The 21,406-nt window shown below is 41.7% G+C and overlaps 2 protein-coding genes and 1 pseudogene across 3 annotated transcripts; all 3 read right to left on the bottom strand.

Moving 5' to 3' along the window:
- Positions 1–648: 648 nt before the first annotated feature.
- Positions 649–4,861, bottom strand: LOC121744165 (QWRF motif-containing protein 2-like). The gene is made up of 6 exons (XM_042137615.1): positions 3,300–4,861; positions 2,041–2,160; positions 1,538–1,654; positions 1,375–1,464; positions 1,114–1,221; positions 649–1,037 (listed from the first exon to the last, which is right to left on the bottom strand). The coding sequence occupies exons 1-6, from the start codon at positions 4,713–4,715 to the stop codon at positions 978–980; spliced, it is 1,911 nt and encodes a 636-aa protein (XP_041993549.1). The 5' UTR covers positions 4,716–4,861; the 3' UTR covers positions 649–977.
- Positions 4,862–5,500: 639 nt separating this feature from the next.
- Positions 5,501–6,573, bottom strand: LOC121744663 (annotated as a pseudogene).
- A 4,569-nt stretch (positions 6,574–11,142) lies between these two features.
- On the bottom strand, positions 11,143–16,259 carry LOC121743748 (QWRF motif-containing protein 2-like). 2 transcript variants are annotated; one of them, XM_042137107.1, is made up of 6 exons: positions 14,486–16,255; positions 12,912–13,031; positions 12,076–12,192; positions 11,908–11,997; positions 11,684–11,791; positions 11,143–11,585 (listed from the first exon to the last, which is right to left on the bottom strand). In XM_042137107.1, the coding sequence occupies exons 1-6, from the start codon at positions 15,881–15,883 to the stop codon at positions 11,526–11,528; spliced, it is 1,893 nt and encodes a 630-aa protein (XP_041993041.1). In that variant the 5' UTR covers positions 15,884–16,255; the 3' UTR covers positions 11,143–11,525. The 2 variants fall into 2 exon arrangements, with proteins under 2 accessions (XP_041993041.1, XP_041993042.1); XM_042137108.1 differs by lacking the exons at positions 11,143–11,585; positions 11,684–11,791; positions 11,908–11,997; positions 12,076–12,192; positions 12,912–13,031 and adding an exon at positions 13,071–13,989 and having other exon boundaries at positions 14,486–16,259.
- Between the last annotated feature and the right edge of the window lie 5,147 nt (positions 16,260–21,406).

Raw genomic sequence — 21,406 nt, 5'->3', positions numbered from 1 at the left:
TGTTGATGATGTTGCAGGAGGAGTTTGTGGCTAGGCTATGACTGAGCTATTGCTGGGCTATTCCTATTGTGGATGACCTCACCAAATCACATATCAAAAGCAACCGATCAAAGATCAGAGTAAAACATTCAAGCAGCCGAGCTCCCCCGGCGGCCGCCTCGCCAGCTTCTTAAACTCTCTCTTCATCCAACCATTGAAGAAGAAGAAGAGAAGAAGAAGAAGAAATCCTCCAAATCCTCCGCCAAGGATTTGGAAGAGGAGAGCCCCAGTAGGAGGAGGAAGAGGAGCAGCATCAGCCACTTCAGAATCACGAGCACCGCCAAAAACGCCGCCGCCGCGGAGATCGGATCTGGATTTAGAACTCCGCCGCCTTACGTGATTACTCCGACAAAATCGCACAAGGAGCTGGCGAGATTGGCAAATTACCATGAAATTACCATTCTGCCCTTTCATAATTAATTAATCTAAAAATATTTTCCATATGACAAATTCTGGACCACTCATTTAATAAAAATGAGTGGCTGATAATGCATCTCAATTCTCAATTAGGCTAAAAAATCTCAATTGATCATAACCCATTAAGTTCATCCCTTTTACACAATTTTCCCATATAAATATAACACGAAAAACACTAAAACAACCATAATCTTAAACAAAAAGCTCCTAGGTTCAGATTCTGCAATGCCCTTCGTGTAAAATAGCAGTCAGACAAAATCTAAGATTAACAAAAAAACAGTAAGAATATTACATATATACATAGTTTCCTCTAGAGAATAAAGTAGGTAAATAAAAACTAAAAAGATAGGCTAAGTAGAGGATAAAAGACCCCGTTTCCTGTAATATCGGATACCTGGAGGGGAATTTTCTCCGTTTCTTATCACATAATCACGGCTGCCTCCACGAGGTCTGAAGGTAGTGTATGGTGTTAGCATCTAGAGTTGAATATTGTCGAGTGCAATCAGTTCTACTTCTCTTTGTTAAGCTGATCGTACAAAGTTATGCTGTATTACATGTGTTCTCAAACTAGTGTCTCGTACCTGATTGATTCGTAGGAGGAGACGTAAATAGTCGTTGACAAAAATTATCGGGTAGGCAAGAGAGGAGGGGAACTACCTGCATGGCTGCTAACGAGGAGATCAGATCTGTGCATCTTTCGAGTAAAGCTTGCTCTTTGGCAGCCACTTGTGCCATTTCTGTCACTAAAGTGTTTACTTCCTCAACCTGTAAACAATTAACAACTAACTTTCAGCCATGAAACGTGTAATTTTTCATCTAAATTCACATGGATTAGGCGACTGCTTCTTGCTCATGACCATAAAATTTGAGCATTTTTAGTCAATGATGTGAAGAGGGAAAGAGCAGCAATGAGATTACCACTGGCAGAAGTAAAGATATTGATGATGCCATTCCGTGCATAACATCAAAAGCCGAACCTATTGCATCCTTCAAGCCTAGAACATTGGCCTGTCATGATCGAAAACGTTGTTAACTTTATTCAAAATTATCGAAAGAATTGAAAGCATTGCAAGACACATACAGTAGCTCCTCCAACGACTGGAAGGCGAAGTGTGCTAGCCTTTAAGGCTTCGATAGCTCCAAGCAGAGAATCTGAGTGGTCTCCTTCCATACAAGCCCAATCCTCTAAAAAGGGCATCTACAAAGAAAATACATTCAGGAGACATTAGAGGCATCGAAACTAAGGCGTTTTACTTGCACAAGCAGGAGAATACATCATCCAAACGAGATTTTAAAAAATGATAAATTGAACAATTATAGCTAATCAAATTTTACAAGTACTATAGACTAAAAGTTGTCTAGTTTCAAAGCCCAGCATTTACAACTAACTTCATCACCATTCGGAATTCAGAAGTTAGTTCAAAGTAAAACTTGGAATTGGTGACAGAATGATATCGAGGTCGAGATATATAATTGCAGAAGATATTTAGTCAGGCTACCAATGAACTTAATAATTGAGAAATTTATTTCTTAGTGATCTAGTCAGCTATTATCAATTGAGAAATACTATGAGATAAAGCTTACTTGTCCTTTGAGAATAGAAGCTAATCTCAACTTTTGCCTCAGCAACTGCAGTTTATGACTTTTTATGGTGACAGTATCACGTAGGTCAGAGATTGCTATCCAGGCGTTCCACAGATTTTTCTGGTACAAATGAAGGAATAAAATCATGAAATTTTACGAGGAAAGATTATAAAGTAGTGTAACAGCCTTGCCAAAAGTGTTCTGGATGTTAGTAGATTATCATACCACAAGACGATAACAAAGGGTTGGGTAGCAACTCATGCATGAACATCAACACAAACTAAAGCTTAACAATTGGCAAAAAAAAAACGAGTTTCTTTTGCTAACGTAACAATCAAGGGTGTGAATATTAGGCAAGAACTAGGTTTAAAAAGAGAGAAGGGAGAGAACTCCTGAACTGTCGCAGAAGAATTCTTGAAGATAGCAGAAACTGCATCATAGATGATAAGCATCTTCATATCTATGCACAAATCTGTTGAAGCCATTGCTTAAAGGTAAAAGTATATGAAGGACACGAGGAAAGAGAAAAAAAACGATGATCTAGTAAGTACAACTTCTGACTGAAATAAATACTAGATCAACCAATATTCTGAAACAAGGATTCTCATTCCATATATTGTTTTTCTATTTTCAGAAGGCCTCCCCAAATGTACAGTGAATTATCATCTACCCATTTTCGCAAACCTCAATATGGATAATTAGAATAACTGAATGAATCGAAGTGTCGATGAATTCTATCTGAGTCTCTGACCATAATAAGATACATAAAATTATGCCATATATGTTCTGCATCTAAACTAGCACTGCAATGCCATATGTGGTAAAAGGCATCATCAGAGATGGATAGTAATTGGTCGATTATTTAAGACCATGATACCCAAGCTTGTAGCCTCTTACATTGGTACACTACACCTTCAACACAAGAAAATAGGAAATGAAGCTAAATCCAAGATGACGACATTGCCATATTAACGGAAAACATGCTCTAGTTTCAACACAACTAACATGCATGTCAGCTTGACAAATCCCAAAACGTCATATTCTTATACTCATCAACAGATCTGTATTCATTTTCTTATTAGTCGATTTCTCAAGGTAGACCATAAACATGAAATAAATCAAAATGAAACGAGAAAGAGGCGAAGCACTTAAGCCCATCACAAGAACATATCTATCTCACAACAATTTCAAACATGATTCAATGCAACAACAAAAAACCATATTTGTATGCTCAAACATTAACACCAAAACATCCTCACCCCTGCACTGTGTTTCTGCGCCAACATAACCGCCTCAGTTGTTGCATTTACAAAGCGCCACTGCAGGTTCCGGTTGTACAAGAGTCTTAACAAGTGAGCATCAAAAATCCGATTTTCCCCTACTTTGCCCCTCCGGACATCAACAGCAAAACTAAGGACTGAAGGTGACTCGGTGAAATTGTTATTAATGGTGCTAACAGCATTTTTTATCCGAGATAGACTGTGGCCCCGAGATGGAGATGGAGATGACCTAACAGGCGTCATGAGCTTGCTCGGAGAGGCAGGTCTTATACCACCGCGAGCAGGGGACGCGCCACGAGCAGGGGATGACATCGAAAGACCATGACCATCACTAGAACTCCTTCTCAAATTTGGTGGCACCATCAGTTTAGAGGTAGGACTCATTGACAGAGGTGAACCTGGATCCTGCAGCCTCCTCAGCCGGCTATTCGTTTCCTGCCAAAACCTAGCCGAACCGGCTATCCCGCGAGGCCCATTCCAGCCATTGACTCCCCCACCGAATTCTTGAACTCCCGAAGTACTGTCTGAGGAAACACTGTCTGAATCAGATGCAGTGAGATCACAAGGCAATGAGACTCCATTACTAACTGAATTCCCATCAGGAGCTGCCTTTATTAGGTCAGAATTCCCCAAATCAAGACTCAACCTTCTATCAAGAGAAGCCCTAATCCCATCATTAATCAATTGCTGCAGAGTTCGGATTCCATTCGCAGATCCCACCAACTTACTCCGATCACCACCGCCGCCACGGCAATCCAAACTCGGTGACAACAGATTACCTCCCCGATTCCTGGCAGGCCAGCGATTGTGATCAGAAAGCTTAGAATTCTCCACCTGGTCTCCTCCCCCTCTCAACGGAGTGCCACCCCTTCTCCTCTCCGGCGTCAATTTCCTCGCATTAGGCGACGGCGCTGCCGCCTTAGTTTTACTAATGGGAAGCGAAAAGGCTTCTCCTTGAAACGATACCGACAAACTCCGGGTAGAAGTCACGCGAGCAGCTGACAATTCAGCAGCATTTCCACTCCTTGAAACGAGATCGGGCATTAGAGGCGTTGCCGCTGCCGACCTCCGCCGGTCGACGGAAACAGACCTTTTGGGGGCATTCGGCGCCGGCGTCGAGCTTCGTGAAATTAAAGGGGAAGGGTACCTTCTCGCATTGGAAGAAGAAGAGGAGGAAAGTGAGGATGAATTTGATGTGGAAGTCGAAGTTGAAGGGGACATGTATCTAGATGAAACGACTCTTGATTTTGGTTTCCTTTGATTATTTGCAACTCCATTGGCGTAACCTTTGTCCGGCTCCAACAATGGCGGTCTTCTAGAATGTTCTTGCTGTGTTTTGGGGGTTTGCGGTTTGGCTGTTGAAACTGGTTCGAGAACAGCGGCCACCATCATCATAATCGAGACTGCATTCACGTGTGAATTCACCTATCACATTGTGAATTTTTTGCTGCAGAAGCCATTTTCCTCCACGTAGCTCAGCAGTACAAAATGGAGAAAGGACAATGGGAGGAGAGAGTGAGAGAGAGAGGGGAAAGGGTCCTTTAATTTTAATAAGAGAATTAAATGGAGAAGAAAAGATATTCAAGACTTATATAAAGATTTGATTTTTTTGGAACATTAGTCAAAATTAAACTGAAACATCCTTTGATATTTATGATATAAACATAGCTTTCCAATATTTGGCTGCTTCATATTCCTATGTTCAGTAGCAGTTTATTTCATTGGATTAGAACTGCAAGAAATTAAATTTTCAATTTCTTTTTATGTCTATGTTTAGTACTACATCACTTTTATTTGATTAGATCATACATATGGAATTTCATTATTTCAATTTATTTGATATGCGTCTTCTTTTTATCATTAACATATTACTCCTTAACATATTGCGATTTTACGATTTTGGTCCAAAACATTATCTTTTGAATTATTCGGTCTCTTACAAATAAAAACGGGTCATATTTGGTCCGAATTTGACGGAACTGTTAAATAGTAACAGTCAACGTGGATTTACCCGATTTTTTGACCCGATTAATCATTTTTAATTAATTCAAAAATGATAATAATTATTATAAATAAAAAAATTTTATATTATAAATAAAAATATACCCCTAGCATCTCCGCCGCCAAGCTCCGTCGTACCATCACCTTCGGTCCCCCTCATCCCTCTTTCTATCTCTATCTCATGTCCTTCTCTCGTCGTCTCGCCTCCTCTCCCTCTCCCTCACCCTCGATCCCTCCATCGACCACCTCCCCCTCGCCCTCACCCTCGCCGTCGTCCAGGCACCCTCCGCTACAGCTGCCTCCCCCGCCGCAGTTCCACCTCCTCCTCTCAAATCGTGGCTGCGGCAACACCGGAAGGCGTCGTCTTCGCTAATTTTGTCGGAGATGAAATTGATCGGATACACCCCCGATTGCGGCACCTGCAATTACCTATTTCTGACTCTTTTGAAAATCGGTCAATTTGGGAAGCAGTGGAGGTGTTGAAAGGGATGGGGAGGGCGGGATGCGTCCCCGATTGCGACAGCTACGGGGGATTGATTGCTAAGTTGAGCGAGGCGAGGAAGGTGGACACCGTGGTGGAGGTGGTGAGGGAGATTATGTAAGGAGGGGGTGAGGCTAAGGGATGAGACGGTGACGACGGTATTGGAAGATCTCTGGAAGAATTGGGAGAATTCAAGCTAGAGAAAGGACATTAATATGAGGATTAGTTAAAGAGGTTGAAGAATGAGAGGCCGACTGTATTGGAAGATGGTGATGAAGGTCCGGAGCGCGTGGAGGAAACGTGAGAGGTAGTAGATATAGGACCAGAAGATGCGGCCGGAGGGGTGCGTGCCGAGGGGTAAGCAGAGGAGCCACTCAAAGGGGGTGGTGAGGGAGCGGGAGCGCCGGCGCTTGTTGCGGATCTCAGCGGCGGCGGAGAGAGGATACCAGCGAAGATGGTGGCGGGGAGGAGCACCATAGAGAGGGAGTGGAGGGCGAGGGTGACGGGGCGGAACCAATTTTGTGCTTTTTCATTCTCTTCCGTATTGATGGGTTTTAGATTTCGCGATTTCTTTTTCGTCTCCGATTTTTAGGTTTCAACGCTGTTGCCGGACTACGATTCGCTGGCTCAGCTACAAGAGCGGTGGCGGCAGAAGCAGCAGGAAGAACAAGAACGACCATGTCCAGCCCCACGTTTGGGCGAGGCTCCACCGGAAGGCGACGATAGATGGTGCTCCGATAGTTAATAGGTCAGACTGTTAGCAAGGGCCATCCTCTGCGACGCCGGAACGCAGGTTCTCGTCGTTCGCAGACGATCCCTTCAATTTGCTTTTCTCCAACATATGGAAGGTGGACGCCGTGGCGGAGGTGGTGAGGGTGGTTGGGTTAATTAAATATTAGACATTAATATAACATATTTATTAACTTAATCCGGTCTAAATGTAATTAAAATTCGTTGACTGTTAATATTTAACAGTTCCTTCAAATTCGGACCAAATGTGACCCGTTTTTATTTGTGAGGGATCGAAAAATTCAACAGATAATGTTTTAGACCAAAATCGTAAAATCGCAATATGTTAAACACCAAAATGAGCATTTAGTCTTTTTTGGAGCATTAGTCAAAATTAAACTGAAACTTCCTTTCATATTTATGATATGAATATAGCTTTCCAATATTTGGCTTCTTCATATTCCTATGTTCAATAGCAGTTTATTTCATTGGATTAGATGATTATCTATGGAACTGCAAGAAATTAAATTTTCAATTTCTTTTTATGTCTATGTTTAGTACTACATCACTTTTATCTGATTAGATCATACATATGGAATTTCATTATTTCAATTTATTTTATATGCGTCTGCTTTTGAAATTAATTTGGAGGTTTGATATCGTGGGAGGCCAATCGATCACACTTTCAATTGACAGTACATTTCATTTTTTATGCAAGTCTCATCAATTTTCTTTACTTAATTAAAACTCGAAATCTGATAGCAATAGTTTTTGTATTTATAGAAAATTAGCTTAATGTGAAATAACATCATTTCTATTTTTTAGGTCCCTACACATGCAAAACATTATTTACGGTCCTCAGACTATACTCTTTGCACGTTGAAGGTGTTTTTTCACTTTTTGATCAAATATTAGGACAAAAATGCCCCCAGAAGCCTAAAAGGCATTTTTGTACACTCACTCTCCAAAAGTAGGTACTTATTTTGATATTTATGTTAATTTAGGTATTTTAAATGTGATTTTTATTTTATACTCCCTTCGTCCCGCTTTAGGAGTCCCGGTTGATCAATTTTGGGTGTCCCGCTTTTGGAGTCCCGACTGGGATAAACTAATAAAAAATGCTTACAAAGTAAGTACAAAAGTGTTAAAAGTGGGTCTCAACATCTACTACAACATTTATTTATTATATACTCAATTAAAAGTAGATCACAATATTCACTACAACATTTATTTATTACACACTCAATTAAAAGTGGATCCCAACATCCACTACAACTTTTATTTATTACACACTCAAACACTTTTTTAAAACATGTGTCCAACTCAATCGGGACTCCTAAAGCGGGACGGAGGGAGTAATGATTTTTATCCGAAATGGCTATAGTATAAAAAATTTGCATAGGTTTTAATCTTAAGTTTTAACTTAAAAATAAAATTATTCTATTTCCTCGCGCCAATTCTATTCCCTCGATGAATCAATTAAAATGATGATGATCTATAAGAAAAAACGAGGTTCACATTTTAAAAGTATTCAGAAATTTTTAAAATATCGTGGCTTTTTGCTTTTAAGTACAAATTATTTAATATTTCAAAAATATAGAGTGGTAGCAATTAAAAAAATAAGTATTACATTATTATTTCTTTTTTATGCCAACTAGATTGCTTCTTCCTGAAGCTCTCGGAAACCATTTTTATTCTCTGTAAGCTTATAATCTCATAGATTCAGCTCTTTCCAATCATTCAATAATGACCATTGACTCTTATGCAGAACAATATCTGTAAAGGTTAAACATAATTTTTAAAATTTAGAAAATTTTTGAAGAAGAGAAACTAGAAAAAAAATTAAATTGGGTATGTTTTTACTAGTTATGCACATGAGCATTGCACGCTATAATCAATTGAAACAAAAATTATTCGAATAAAACACAAACAATAGTTAAAGTAATCAAACTGACATAAATATCAAAATAAGTACTTAGTTTTGGAGGGTGAGTGTACAAAAATGCCCTTTAGTCCATCCGCAACGCTGTCTCTTATCCGTCTCTTAACCGTCTCATCTCTTAACTATTCATGGACCCCACTGTATTTTTCACTCAATCTCTTAACTAAGAGACAGAACCTGCAACCCTCCATCTCTTATCCGTCTCTTAACCATCTCATCCCTTAACTATTCATTCAATTTCATTTTTTATTTTTATTTCCAACAAATTCAATTAATAAAAACACACTTCAATAAATAAAATAAAAATTACAACTTAAAATCCTAAAAAAATACATAATTAAATTAGTGGCAAAATAAATAAAAAAAGGCATAATTTAAAATACAATTTTATAGAAATTATAAAAACTACTCCGCCGGCGAATCATCCCCCGGAGGCGGTGGAGGCGGAATACCAAGTTGTCCCGCCAGATACACAATGCCGGCATGATGGGCTTGAAATTGGGCAGGCGTCATGCGGGAAGTGTCCGCCATCGTGGTGGTGAAGTACATGGACATTAAGGAGGAGGGCGGCCCTTGGGAGTCCGCATGGCTTGATTCGCCTCGGCCCCTCCTCCCTCTAGCCGCCTTCGCCGCCTTGGTCCCTTGCGGCCGACAGCGCCCACGGGAGGACCCCCCCTGCATCGTCCTCCGTGCCCTCAACCTCCTGCGAGGCAACCTCTTGTGCGGCGCTGCCTGAACTGCCCCCACTAGACGAGTATTGGCCACCCGTCGTGTGCTTCGTGCGCTTCGAGGCCGAGCCCGTGCTGGACTGGACACCGCCGGGCCACCTTGCCTCGTCTTTGACGACCTCCCAAACATCGATATGTTTGAATTCTTTGTCGGTGTCGTCGAAATAGACTCGCAAAGCCGATCTCAGAATGTCGGCTCCCGTGGCTCTGCTTTGGTAATGAGCCGCTTCAGTCTTGTAGATGCCGCATAATTTTTTGACCTCTCTGTCGACTCGGTCAAAGTGAGCGCGGAGCATCTTCAATGTGCGGCGGGGGGACCCCTTCGGCTTAATCTCGTTGTAGGCCTCCCTGACCTTTTCCTAGAAGCACTTCCGGGTTTGTTGATTCCCGACGATGGTATCGTACGAGAAGCTGATCCAGGCGTTGTACACAACCATCGTGTCCTTGCGGCTGTACGGATGCCGACCTACATCCTCCTCCTCGGCCGCCTCCGCCTCTTCCTCCACGACGTCGAATGCCCTGGAGCTTCCACCGCCTCGTCCTCCTTCCGGAGTGGGTTCATCCGGGTAATCCCTGCGAATACCTCGGGGCGGAGGGACGAGCGTATGCATCCACATCAAAATGGGGTGGTTGGTACCCCGCCGGCGTCGACGAACCGAAACCCGAACCACTCAATACATTGTACATGCCCCCCAGTCACCAAACGCGTTGTTGTCAAACCCGCCGGAGCCGCCACCGCCAGAGTTTCCGTCGCCGGACATTTTGTGATGAAAATTGGAGAGGTTAGATGAAAATTAGAGAGGAAATGGAGATGATTTGGGAAGAATAGATGTGTGTTTGTGTGTGTAATGAGGATGAAATATGAGTATTTATAGAGTAAACAAATAAAAAAATAAAAAAGAAAAAACGGTCGAAAACGGTAATATTACCGTTTGATTTTTTTTTAAATTCGAATTTTTTAAAAAAATGTATTTATTGCATCAGCGTGACGAAGCCCACTCGCAGGCCGTCGAGTGGGCGTCACGCGTGGCGCGACTGCTCGCCATCCGTCTCGGTGGGACGGGCGTCTCGGCGGGATGGTGACGAGACGGGACGCTGCAACGAGTCCCGCGTTCGTCTCGTCTCGAAGGGACGAGATAAGAGACACCCACAAGATGCGTTGTGGGTGCTCTTAGGCTTTTGGGGGCATTTTTGACCAAAAATTTGACCAAAAAGTGAAAAAAAAGTACCTAAAACGTGCAAGTGGTATAGTTTGGGGACCGCAAATGATATTTTGCAAGTATAGGACCCGCAAATGTTCGTCGCTAAAAGTATAGAGCCTACAAACATAATTCACTCTTATCTTTTTTACTTTTTCTCTCCTCGTCAAATCACAAAATAATACTAAATAAAATCACATACCGAAAAACAAATGTTTGATTTCTTATAGAACGTTAGGAGTACATATTTCAAAAACAACTTCATCATTTTCCATTTATAATTTTGAAGTTAAAAACATGTGTGACTGCCAAAATTTTAAAGATTGCATTTTTTTTGTGAATATTGAAGTCATTATAAACCAAAATGCATGAAATTTATTATCATTAGCAAGCAATTATGAGAAGGTGTTGTAATTGCAAAAAATAGAAAAACTCGTGGTTAGAAACCAAATCGTAAACTGGAAAATGTGCTAAAATTGAGAAAGTTCAGATTTTGGGATTAAATTGGACCACTTTTCAGTTTTTGGGATTAAATTCACCCCTCTTTCAGAATATGAGATCTGGCGCAAATTTTTTCATTTGGGGGGATTTTTGTCGTTTTCTCCTATTGTTCATTCTCTTTCATCTCACAAAACACATGAATATGAATTAACCAAACTACCCAATGAGATGGTCCGAGATTCTCATTTCCTCGTTTTACCCAAAGATATGAGAATCCGGAATCTAAGCAACTGAAGTAAAATAATGCTGAACAACAAGCTCATAGATTCAGATGCTGCAATTCCCTTCATGTATAAAACCACATTCAGACAGATCTAAGATTAACAAGAAACAGAGCAAGAATATTACATTATATACATGCTTTCCTTCCCCGGCAATGTGGTAGAGCGACGAGACCAGAAAAAAAAAACCGGAAATGAAAGGCGTATGAATGGCTAATTAGAGGGTATTAGACCCTTTTCCTGTAATATTGGATACCTGGAGGTCAGGATGCACTGCAAAAAAAATGGCTGAGTTCGCTCTGTTTCTTATCACATAAGCGCTGCTGCCTCCACGAGGTCTGAAGGTTCAGTATGGGTGTTAGCATATATTGTTGAGTGGCTGCAGTCAGCCCTACCTCTCTTGTTAAGCTGATCGTACACAGTTATGTTGTATTACATGCGTTCTCAAGCTAGTGGCTCGATCCTGTCAGATTCATAGGAGGAGTGGTCGTTCATTGTAAACAGTCGTAGAAGATAAATTTTAGGGTAGGCAAGGAGGGATTGGGAAGTAGTCAAAAGTACCTGCATGGCTGCTAACAAGGAAATGAAATCGGTGCATTGTTGGAGTAGAGCTCGCTCTTTGGCACTCACTTGTTCCAGTTCGGTCACTAAAAGGTTCACTTCTTCCACCTGAAAACCAATCAACTATTTCAGCCATGGAATCTTTACTCTTTTTCTCTGTTTCTTGCTTATGAGCAGCTAAATTGAGTCAATGATGTAAAGAGGGAAAGGGCAGCTGACATTACCACTGGCAGAAGCGAACATATTGATGATGCCATTCCGTGCATAACATCAACAGCCGAGCCTATAGCATCCTTCAAGCCTAGAACGTTGGCCTGCCACATATGATGACATGGTTAACTTTTGTTTCAACTATGGAAAGAATTTGTTTCTGAATTAATAGAGGCACATACAGTTGCTCCTCCAACGACTGGAAGACGGAGAGTGCTAGCCTTTAAGGCTTCGATAGCTCCAAGCAGAGAAACTGAGTGGTCATTTTCCAATGAAGCCCAATCTTCTAACAAGGTCATCTACAATGATAAGATATCAATGGAGATTAGAGAAACCAAAACTAGGATGTTTGTCAAAATATGTTCATGCACAAACAGAGTAATATCAAATTAAACATTTATACTTAGCCAACTTATACAACTAAGAATTATGATAAACTAAAAAAATTGGTGTGGCTTTTTCTCAAAAGCAAATAGAAGAAATTATTGCCTAGATTCAAAATCCCAATTTTACAAACTAACTTTATCACTATTGGGAATTCCAAAGTAATTCCAACGCAAACTTCAGCATTGGTAACAGAATGATATTGAGGTGGATTTATGCAAATGCAGATGAGATTCTAATGCACAGGAGCCACAGAAAATGGAATTGCAGGTAAATGTCGTATCAAGCAGACGTAGTCGAAGAAAATTTTTGCAGTACATATTCATGACAGAAAAGTAGGTGTAAACTGTAAAGTTTAGACAAAGTTCGTAGACTATCTTGCTGTAAAATAGTTCGGCTTCACCAGTGTTATGCCTCATCTCTAAGAGTCCCAAACAGATACCGTTTCTTGGATTTGTGTGAACCCAAATAAGGGAGTTCATAAGTCAGCACACAGAAACCATGTGATAAATGCTATAGCTTGTTCCAACAATTTCAGGCTTAAAGATAGAAATTAAATAAATAAGCCAATATGAAAATTAGCACAAATGTCTGCTATTATCTATCAAGAAATGAGAACGAAAAAAAAGCTTACTTGTCCTTTAAGAATAGAAGCTAGTCTCAACTTTTGCCTCAGCAACTGCAATCTATGGCTTTTTTTGGTGACAGTATCACGTAGATCGGAGATTGCTATCCAGGCATTCCACAGATTTTTCTGGTACAAATAGAGGAATAAGATCACAAAATTTCACAAGGCAAGATTTTATAGTGATCTTACTGGCACGCCCATAAGGTCCTGGATGGTATGGGAATAGATACCATAAGAAGATAGCAACACATTGGGCTAGGAGCACACAGACAACTCATGCATGATCAATAGAAACCAAGGCCTTACATTAGGCCAAAAAAAGCAAGCTGTTTTCCAACAAATAACTATGGAGGACCAGATTGAGATGCGGAAGAACACAACTGAAAAGGAAACTGACTAATCACCCACGTTTGCATCAGAAAATTCTATGCATGGAAGGAAGAAGACCAAGACACAGTTAAGTTAAGATGGTTTTTCTTGGATAAAATCAAATTTGGATTCATGTAGCAGAGGAAGGCTTCCCATTACCTAAATGGAAAGATACACAGCTACGAAAGAGGTATGGAGTGGAGCAGAATTGACTGGATGATAGCGTGGCAAATAAGCTTGTTTTTTTATACATTAGAAGTTGGCTTCTGAGATCAATATGTTACTTCACTTAATAGCATAAAGAACTGAAACCTTCGATCAAAACACTACATATGCGTGAGATGAACAAGAAAAAACTTTTTTAAAATGGTATATAGTGGAAACTGCACCAATGATGATAACCACCTTGGTATCTAACACACAAAATCTATGGTGGCATTGCTTAAAGGAAGAGATATATGAAAGTAAAGGTAGAAATATACGAAAGATGAGGAAAAGAGAAAACATAGTCTAGCACATAGAACGTCTGAAGGAAGTAAATAACTAAAGCCACCATAAAGCAAGTAATGAATCATGATCAGACTCGCAACAAATGTATTTATGTCCCTTTGAATCTGATATAAAAAATAAAGAAGATTACACAATTTAAAGAGAAATGGATAAAACTTGTTCCCCAGCTCAAAACCCCAGCTTTGAAAAAAGTTTGATACATATCCTGCATAACAGAATCCAGCGACAGGGGATAAGAAGGGGAACTCTACAAACTATGATTAACCGTTAATTTTTATATAAAAAATGAGTTGAAAATTTAATGCAAAAGCATTAGATTTTGCATTAAATGCTAAATAAAAACCTGAAGAATTCCTTCCAATATTCCAAAACTAGGACTCCCTTTCCATAGAGTTTCTCTTTTTTAGAAAGCATTCGCATAAGTATCAGAAAACCTAATTAGGACATTGTCTCGGGAAGATAGATGAGAAAACGTAAACCATGTCCTCTTGTTTCGACAAGTCAACCTAACATGTCAAATTGATATATTCCAATACTCATATCGTAAGGGGATCTATGTTCATTTTCTTGGTAATATTCTCAAGGAGAATATGAAATAAAACTAAGAATGAAACAGAAAAGAGGCGCAGCACCCATCATAACACCTAGATATCAAATTTGTATACTCAAACAATAAATAACACCAAAACATACTCACTCACCTCTGCACTCTGTTTCTGCACCAACATAACTGCCTCAGTTCTTGCATTCACATAGCGCCACTGCAGGTTCCGGTTGTACAACAGTCTCACTAAGTGCGCATCAAAAATCCGGCTCTCCCCAACTTTAGCCCTCCTAACATCAACAGCAAAACTAAGGACTGAAGGAGTCTCGTTGAAATTGTTATTAATGGTGCTAACAGCATTTCTTATCCGAGATGGACTCTGCCCCCGTGATGGAGATGATCCAATGGGCGTCATAAGCTTGCTAGGCGAGGCAGGTCTAATACCACCACGAGCAGGGGGCGACATCAACAGACCATGACCAGCACTCGAACTCCTTTTCAAATTTGGTGGCATCATCACTTTAGAAGTAGGACTCATTGATAGAGGTGAACCAGGATCCTGAAGCCTCCTCAACCGGCTATTCGTTTCTTGCCAAAACCTAGCTGAAACAGCAATCCCGCGAGGCCCATTTCGGCCATTCACAGCCCCACCAAATTCTTGAACTCCAGAAGTACTATCTGAAGACACACTGTCTGAATCCGATGCAGTGAGATCACAAGGCAATGAGAGTTCATTTTTAACTGAATTCCCATCAGGAGCTGCCTTAATTAGGTCAGAATCCCCCAAATCGAGACTCATCCTTCCATCAAGTGAAGGCCTCCTCTCATCATTCATCAACTGCTGCAGAGTTCGGATTCCATTCGCAGATCCCACCACCTTACTCCGATCACCTCCGTTGCCACGACAATCCAAACTCCAGGACAACGGATTAACCACCCGATTCCTGGCAGGCCAACGGTTGTGATCAGATGGCTTAGAATTCTCCACCTGATCTCCTCCCCCTCTCAACGGGGTGCCACCCCTTCTCCTCTCCGGCGTCCCTTTCCTCACATTAGGCGATGGCGGCGCCGCCTTAGTCTTACTAATAGGTAGCGAAAAGGCTTCTCCCTGAAACGAAACCGACAAAATCCGGGTAGAAGTCACGAGAAGCTTTGCGGCAGCTGACACTTGAGCAGCATTTCCATTCTTCGATTCGAGATCGGATACTACAGGTCTGGCCCGTCGGCGGTCGACGGAAACAGACCTCTTGGGGCTTGCAGAAGGAGTCCCGTTTAAGACCGGCGTTGAATTTCTCGAAATTAAAGGGGAAGGATACCTCCGAGAAGAGGAAGAAGACGAGGAAAGCGAGGATGAATTTGATGTAGAAGTCGAAGAAGAAGAAGAAGAAGAAGGGGACATGTACCTAGACGAAACAATTCTGGATTTGGGCTTTCTCTGATTATTTGCAACTCCATTACTGTAATCTTTCTCCGACGGCAGCAATGGGGGCCTTCTAGAATGTTCCTCCTGTGTTTTGGGGCTTTGTCGGTCTCCGTGAACGGCGGCCACCATCATAACAAATCAAGACCGCATGCACACAATTCACCAATCACATTGTGAATTTCGCTGAAAAATCCAAGTTTTCATAAGCCATTTTTTATATCAAGCAAGATCACAAAGGCTCAAGAAAACATAATGAGATGCCACATTTTCAGCAAGATCAAGTGAAAATTGCTCGATTGAAACCAAACTGGTCTAGATATATAAATCTGAGAAACAAAAAGCTCTGATTCTCCGGCAAAAGGAAGTTATAGAGAGAGAGAGTGTGTGTGTGTGTCGATTGGAGGTGAGTAAGTTGGTGTGGGAGGTGTGATTTGGGGCACTGAGTTTTTTTCGGTACATTCACGGGGGTGGGTTTGGGGTTTAGTGAAGCTTTGGAGAGACGTTACGCAACTAACCTTAATCAAGATTTAGTTATTTATTGCACAATGAGGGATATAATAATGATGTTTAGTAGATTTGTGTTTATTGTTGATGAAGAAGTTTTTTTAGCTTAATTGAGGAATTATGGTGTGAATTTTCTGAGACATGAGTGTTTCGTAGAGATTGATGGATGGAGCTTTCCTAACTCTCCCATAATAATTAATACTCCGGCCCCATACCTTATGGACTCCTAACCCAATTAAAAAAACACACAATCAAATAAATAAATATATGGAGTTTTTTTCCTATTTAAATATTTTTTTTGCAATATTTAGTCTAATTTTAAATTAGTACGTGTTTAAAGAAATTTGAAAATTTAATATTATGGAATATCGTCTTATTTTTATAATTTTATAATGAAAATGATTATAATGATTTAGTTGAGTGAGTGGTTCATTTATTTATGATAGAAAAAGTAAATAGGATTACGGGTGTAATGAGCAAAGTGGCAAAATGTAATTATCACGGATTAATGAAATAAAATTTTGGAGTTTATTCTAAATATGGCAATATATATATAGCGGTGTAATGGTATATAGTGACAACTCACAAGATTCATATTTAATGTGGAGTGCATTTTACTGTATTAGAAGTCTTTGTCATCCCCTTTTTCTACATTCCCTTTTCTACTTAACTCTATTATATTTAAAAGCATATAGTTTTGATTTGATTATTTGATTTATTAAAGCGTTGTCTTCCTAGATTTACTACCCTCTTCGTCGCATACTCCACAAGAGAGCACCATACTTAAATGATATGAAATTTAGATTAAATTATTTAGTATATTAAAATGAAGAAGCAAAATAATTAAAAAAATTTAATGAAGATTGAGATGACCTCTTAGTTCATAGTTGATACAAACTAAAAACAAAATTGGATATGTTGACGGAAAAATACTATATAGGGAGTGATGGGGTACGTACTAAACAAGCCCAATAGCAGTGACGGCCCATCAGCCCAAAGCCCAAGGAAGAGTATCAGTTCGGCATTACCAAAGAGTTCGGCCCCAGCCTACAGCTCGGTAAAAGCCAACCAATCAGTTCGGCATTACCAAAGAGTTCGGCTCCAGCCTACAGCTCGGTAAAAGCCGACCAATCAAGCTCTACTCTCAGATCGGCAAAAGCTGCTCGGCAATAGTTCAGAAGTTCGGTCTCAGTATTCGACCGAACTGGAAGATAGTCAACTCATGCAGGATCACATGCAGGATAGTGGATCAAGCACAGAGATAGTGGACTCATGTAGGATCTCATGCAGGATAGTGGACCCATGCAGGATCTCCATGACCTCCACGACATTCACAACCATCATTAGTGGTGATGCAAGCCACGATCTTAGTTCAATGTATAAATAGAACTCAGATCAGATAAAGAAGGGTTAAGTTCTCTAGAGATCAAATATCAAATAGCAAGTCTGTATTGTAAGCTGTAGAAAACAGATCAAGCAATACAACTCTGCCCTCTTTTCTTCCCGTGGACGTAGATTTACCTCAGTAAATCGAACCACGTAAATCTCTGTATCGTGATCTGTATTTTCCTGCATTCATCACCATCAAAAATTCGCCAAACCATCACTGGCGCCGTCTGTGGGAAACAGAGAACCAAATTTGTGATAAAGCGAATTTTTGACCCTTTTTCCACCCCAAAAAAAAATGCATACCAGATCACATACTACCCGTAATACCGTTCGTGAAAACCATGAGGAAACTAGTCCAGCCCGCAGGTCCGGAAAACAGCCTCGGGAGACATCTACTTCCAGTTTTCACGATGAAGGAACAAGCCGCTCAAAAGGTCCACACACCGAGTCTTCCCAGCAGCCTGATTTGAATGAGGCTGTCAAGCTATTCTTGGCTGAGAAGCAGGATGAGTTCTTAGCCTTCCTGCAAAAGAGCCAAGAGCCGAAGACGAAAACGGTGGATTCTCCTTCCTCATCCAGACATGAAAGTCACTACCGCAGTAGTGCCGTGTCTTCCAGGAAGAAGAATCCTCAACCCCGACATGTTCCTGTTCCTCCTCGGTACCGGAATCACAGGAGAACTCCATCTCCTCCATACCGAAGAGATGTCGGGTTCGCCATGTACGGAGCATTGAAGACTCCGTTCTCGGACGATATCACCCGAACTCCCTTGCCACAGAACTACCGAACTCCGTCGATGACTTATGACGGGTTAGTGGATCCTCATGATTTCTTGGGACGCTATCAGTATAACATGGCGAACCAGGGTCTCAATGAGGTCCATATGTGCAAGCTGTTTCCCGAGCTGCTTATCGGAAACGCAAGAAGGTGGTTCGATAGCCTCCCCCAAGGCAGCATTAGATCTTACCGAGATCTAATGGATGCTTTCCACAGGAGGTTCTTTCAGAAAGCGGAAGTCCGAATCACTTCGGCTCAGCTGCTTTCTATACGTCAAGGTCGCGACGAAAAGATCAGCGACTTTATGACGAGATTCCACAAGGAATGCCTACAAGTAGATGATCTCAATGATCTACTTGTCATTTCGGCATTCCAAAATGGAATCCTGCCCGGGGCTCTCTACAGAAAGCTCGTGGAATGCAGTCCGCAAACAGCTCAACAGATGTGGGACATTGCGGACCAGTTCTCCCGTGCCGATGAGGCAGACCGTCGCAAACGGTCTTTAGACAGCTCATCCCGAGGAGACAGGAGGAAGCCCGATCATAGCGACCAGGGACAAACTCGCCGAACTCCTTTTGGCGATCAGGGACATCCTCGCCGAACTCCTTTTGAAAGGATTCAAAGGACTCCGGTGCAAGACCGATTGGGGCCACGTCTCAATCCTGAGAAGCCGCCCGCTCAGTTCGTACCATTGAACAAGTCAAGAGCGGAAATTTTCGAACTGCATTCCGATATGTTCGAAAAACCAAAGCGGATGACGAAATCGGCCGCGCGTCGACCTCAGGATCAATATTGCTCCTTCCATCAAGACCACGGTCACGATACCGAGGAGTGCCGACATTTGGCTGCAGGTATTGATGCTCTTGTGAAAGCAGGGACATTAAAAAAATACCAAAGCAAGCAGCCGAAAAAGAACAAAAAGCAGAGAGGTGCGAACTGCGCTCCTCAGGATCCGAAAAGGCAACAGGATCCCGAAGACGATGACGAGCAGCAATATGATGGAGTAATCCTGACTATTGATGCTCTCCCTGCCGGGAAGACTAAATCGTCCCTGAAGTCAGAGCGCAGAGGCTTCAATCGAGAGGAGCCAACGCATAAAAGGCTGAAGCAGGACGAAGTGATTACATTTTCAGATGCAGATCCCGTCCCGGCCATCTCTCCTCATCAAGACGCTATTGTCATCCAAGCCGGAGTGGCAAACAAACTGATCCACAGAGTGTTTGTGGATACAGGAGCGTCAGTCAGCATTCTTTTTAAAGAATGTTTCGATAAACTAGAAGTGGATCCAGCTCGGCTTAGTCCGGCACCACTTCCTCTGAAAAGTTTCGCCCAGGAGGACACCCGCCCTGAAGGTATTATCAGCCTTCCGATCACGGTGGGAAAAGCGCCTACAAGCTCCAGTACGATGATCGAGTTCTTTGTGGTAAAAGCTCGGTCTCCGTACAACATCATCCTGGGAAGAGACTGGCTCAACGCAGTTCGGGCCGTTTGCTCTACTTATCATCTCACCATCAAGCTCCCCACTAAAGGGGGGTTAGCGGTCATCCGAGGTGATCAAAAGAGAGCAAAAGAGTGTCTGCAGATTGCGCTTAAAAGTGCCGAGCAATCAGATCGGCATCATCAAGCATAGCAATCACAGCAGCCGGAGTCAGAGGCAAGCGAAATGACCGAAGTCACACCAGAGCCGAACTCAATGACCGTTCAGTTATACGAAGATGATCCATCCAGAACGGTCAAGATCGGTTTCGCGGGAACGCCTCTACTCCGGGAAAAGACCATCCAGCTCCTCAAGGAGTACAAAGATGTCTTTGCATGGTCTCCGTTGGATATGACCGGAGTGCCCCCTGAGGTAATCACTCATCGGTTAAATATTGATCTTTCAGTCCGGCCTATAAAACAGAAGCAAAGACTCTTTGCGGCAGAAAGAAATCAAGTCATCCATGACGAAGTCCGCCAATTACTGAAAGCGGATGTATTATTCGAGGTGAAATATCCCTCTTGGGTGGCCAATCCTGTGATGATCAAGAAAAAAGAAGGAGGATGGCGGATGTGCATAGATTTTACCGATCTAAACAAGCACTGTCCTAAAGATTGCTATCCCCTTCCGAATATAGATAAAAAAGTAGAAGCTTTGATCGGCTTCGAAATTTTCTGTTTTCTTGATTTATACAAAGGCTACCACCAAGTCTTAATGGATGAAAATGATGCTCCAAAAACGGCTTTCATTACTGACTTCGGCATCTTTGCTTATAAAAAGATGCCGTTCGGTTTAAAGAATGCCGGAGCCACATATCAAAGGATGGTAGATAAGCTTTTTCGGCATTTGATCGGAAAGGAGGTTGAAGTGTATGTTGACGACATAGTCGTTAAAAGCAGAAGCACTTCGGAGTACGAAGACAATCTCAAGTCCACTCTCGACGTGCTCCGAAAAGCCAACCTCAAACTCAACCCCCAAAAATGTACCTTTTTGGTAGATTCGGGAAAGTTTCTAGGTTGTTGGGTTTCAAAGGAAGGACTCAAGGCAAATCCGCTAAAAGTTCAAGTTGTTCAGAACATGGCAATGCCGAAGTCCATACATGATGTGCAAAGGCTAACTGGATGTCTAGCCGCACTGAATAGATTCCTTTCCCAAGCAGCCGAAAAGCAAATGCCATTCTTCAAAGTGTTAAAGAAGGCACCAAAGTTTGAGTGGGGAGTCGAGCAGAAAAAGGCTTTTGACGAGCTCAAAAGTTATTTAGCCGAGCTTCCTATTCTCTCTGCTCCAACAGATGCTGAAGTGATATTCTTATACTTAGCGGCATCGGATCAGACCATTAGCGCGGTGCTTGTACGAGAAGAAGGCCTAAAGCAGCTTCCCATCTACTTTACAAGCCGAGCATTAAGAGGTCCAGAAACAAGGTATCAACCTCTGGAAAAAATTGCTCTGGCATTAGTAAATGCAGCAAGGAGACTGCGGCCATATTTCTATGCTCACAAGGTATGCGT

The sequence above is a fragment of the Salvia splendens genome, chromosome 8 (assembly GCF_004379255.2).
Source record: "Salvia splendens isolate huo1 chromosome 8, SspV2, whole genome shotgun sequence".
In the NCBI taxonomy this organism is placed as follows: domain Eukaryota; kingdom Viridiplantae; phylum Streptophyta; class Magnoliopsida; order Lamiales; family Lamiaceae; genus Salvia; species Salvia splendens.
The sequence above is the reverse complement of the archived record's forward strand: the minus strand, read 5'-3'. Positions and strand labels throughout refer to the sequence as shown.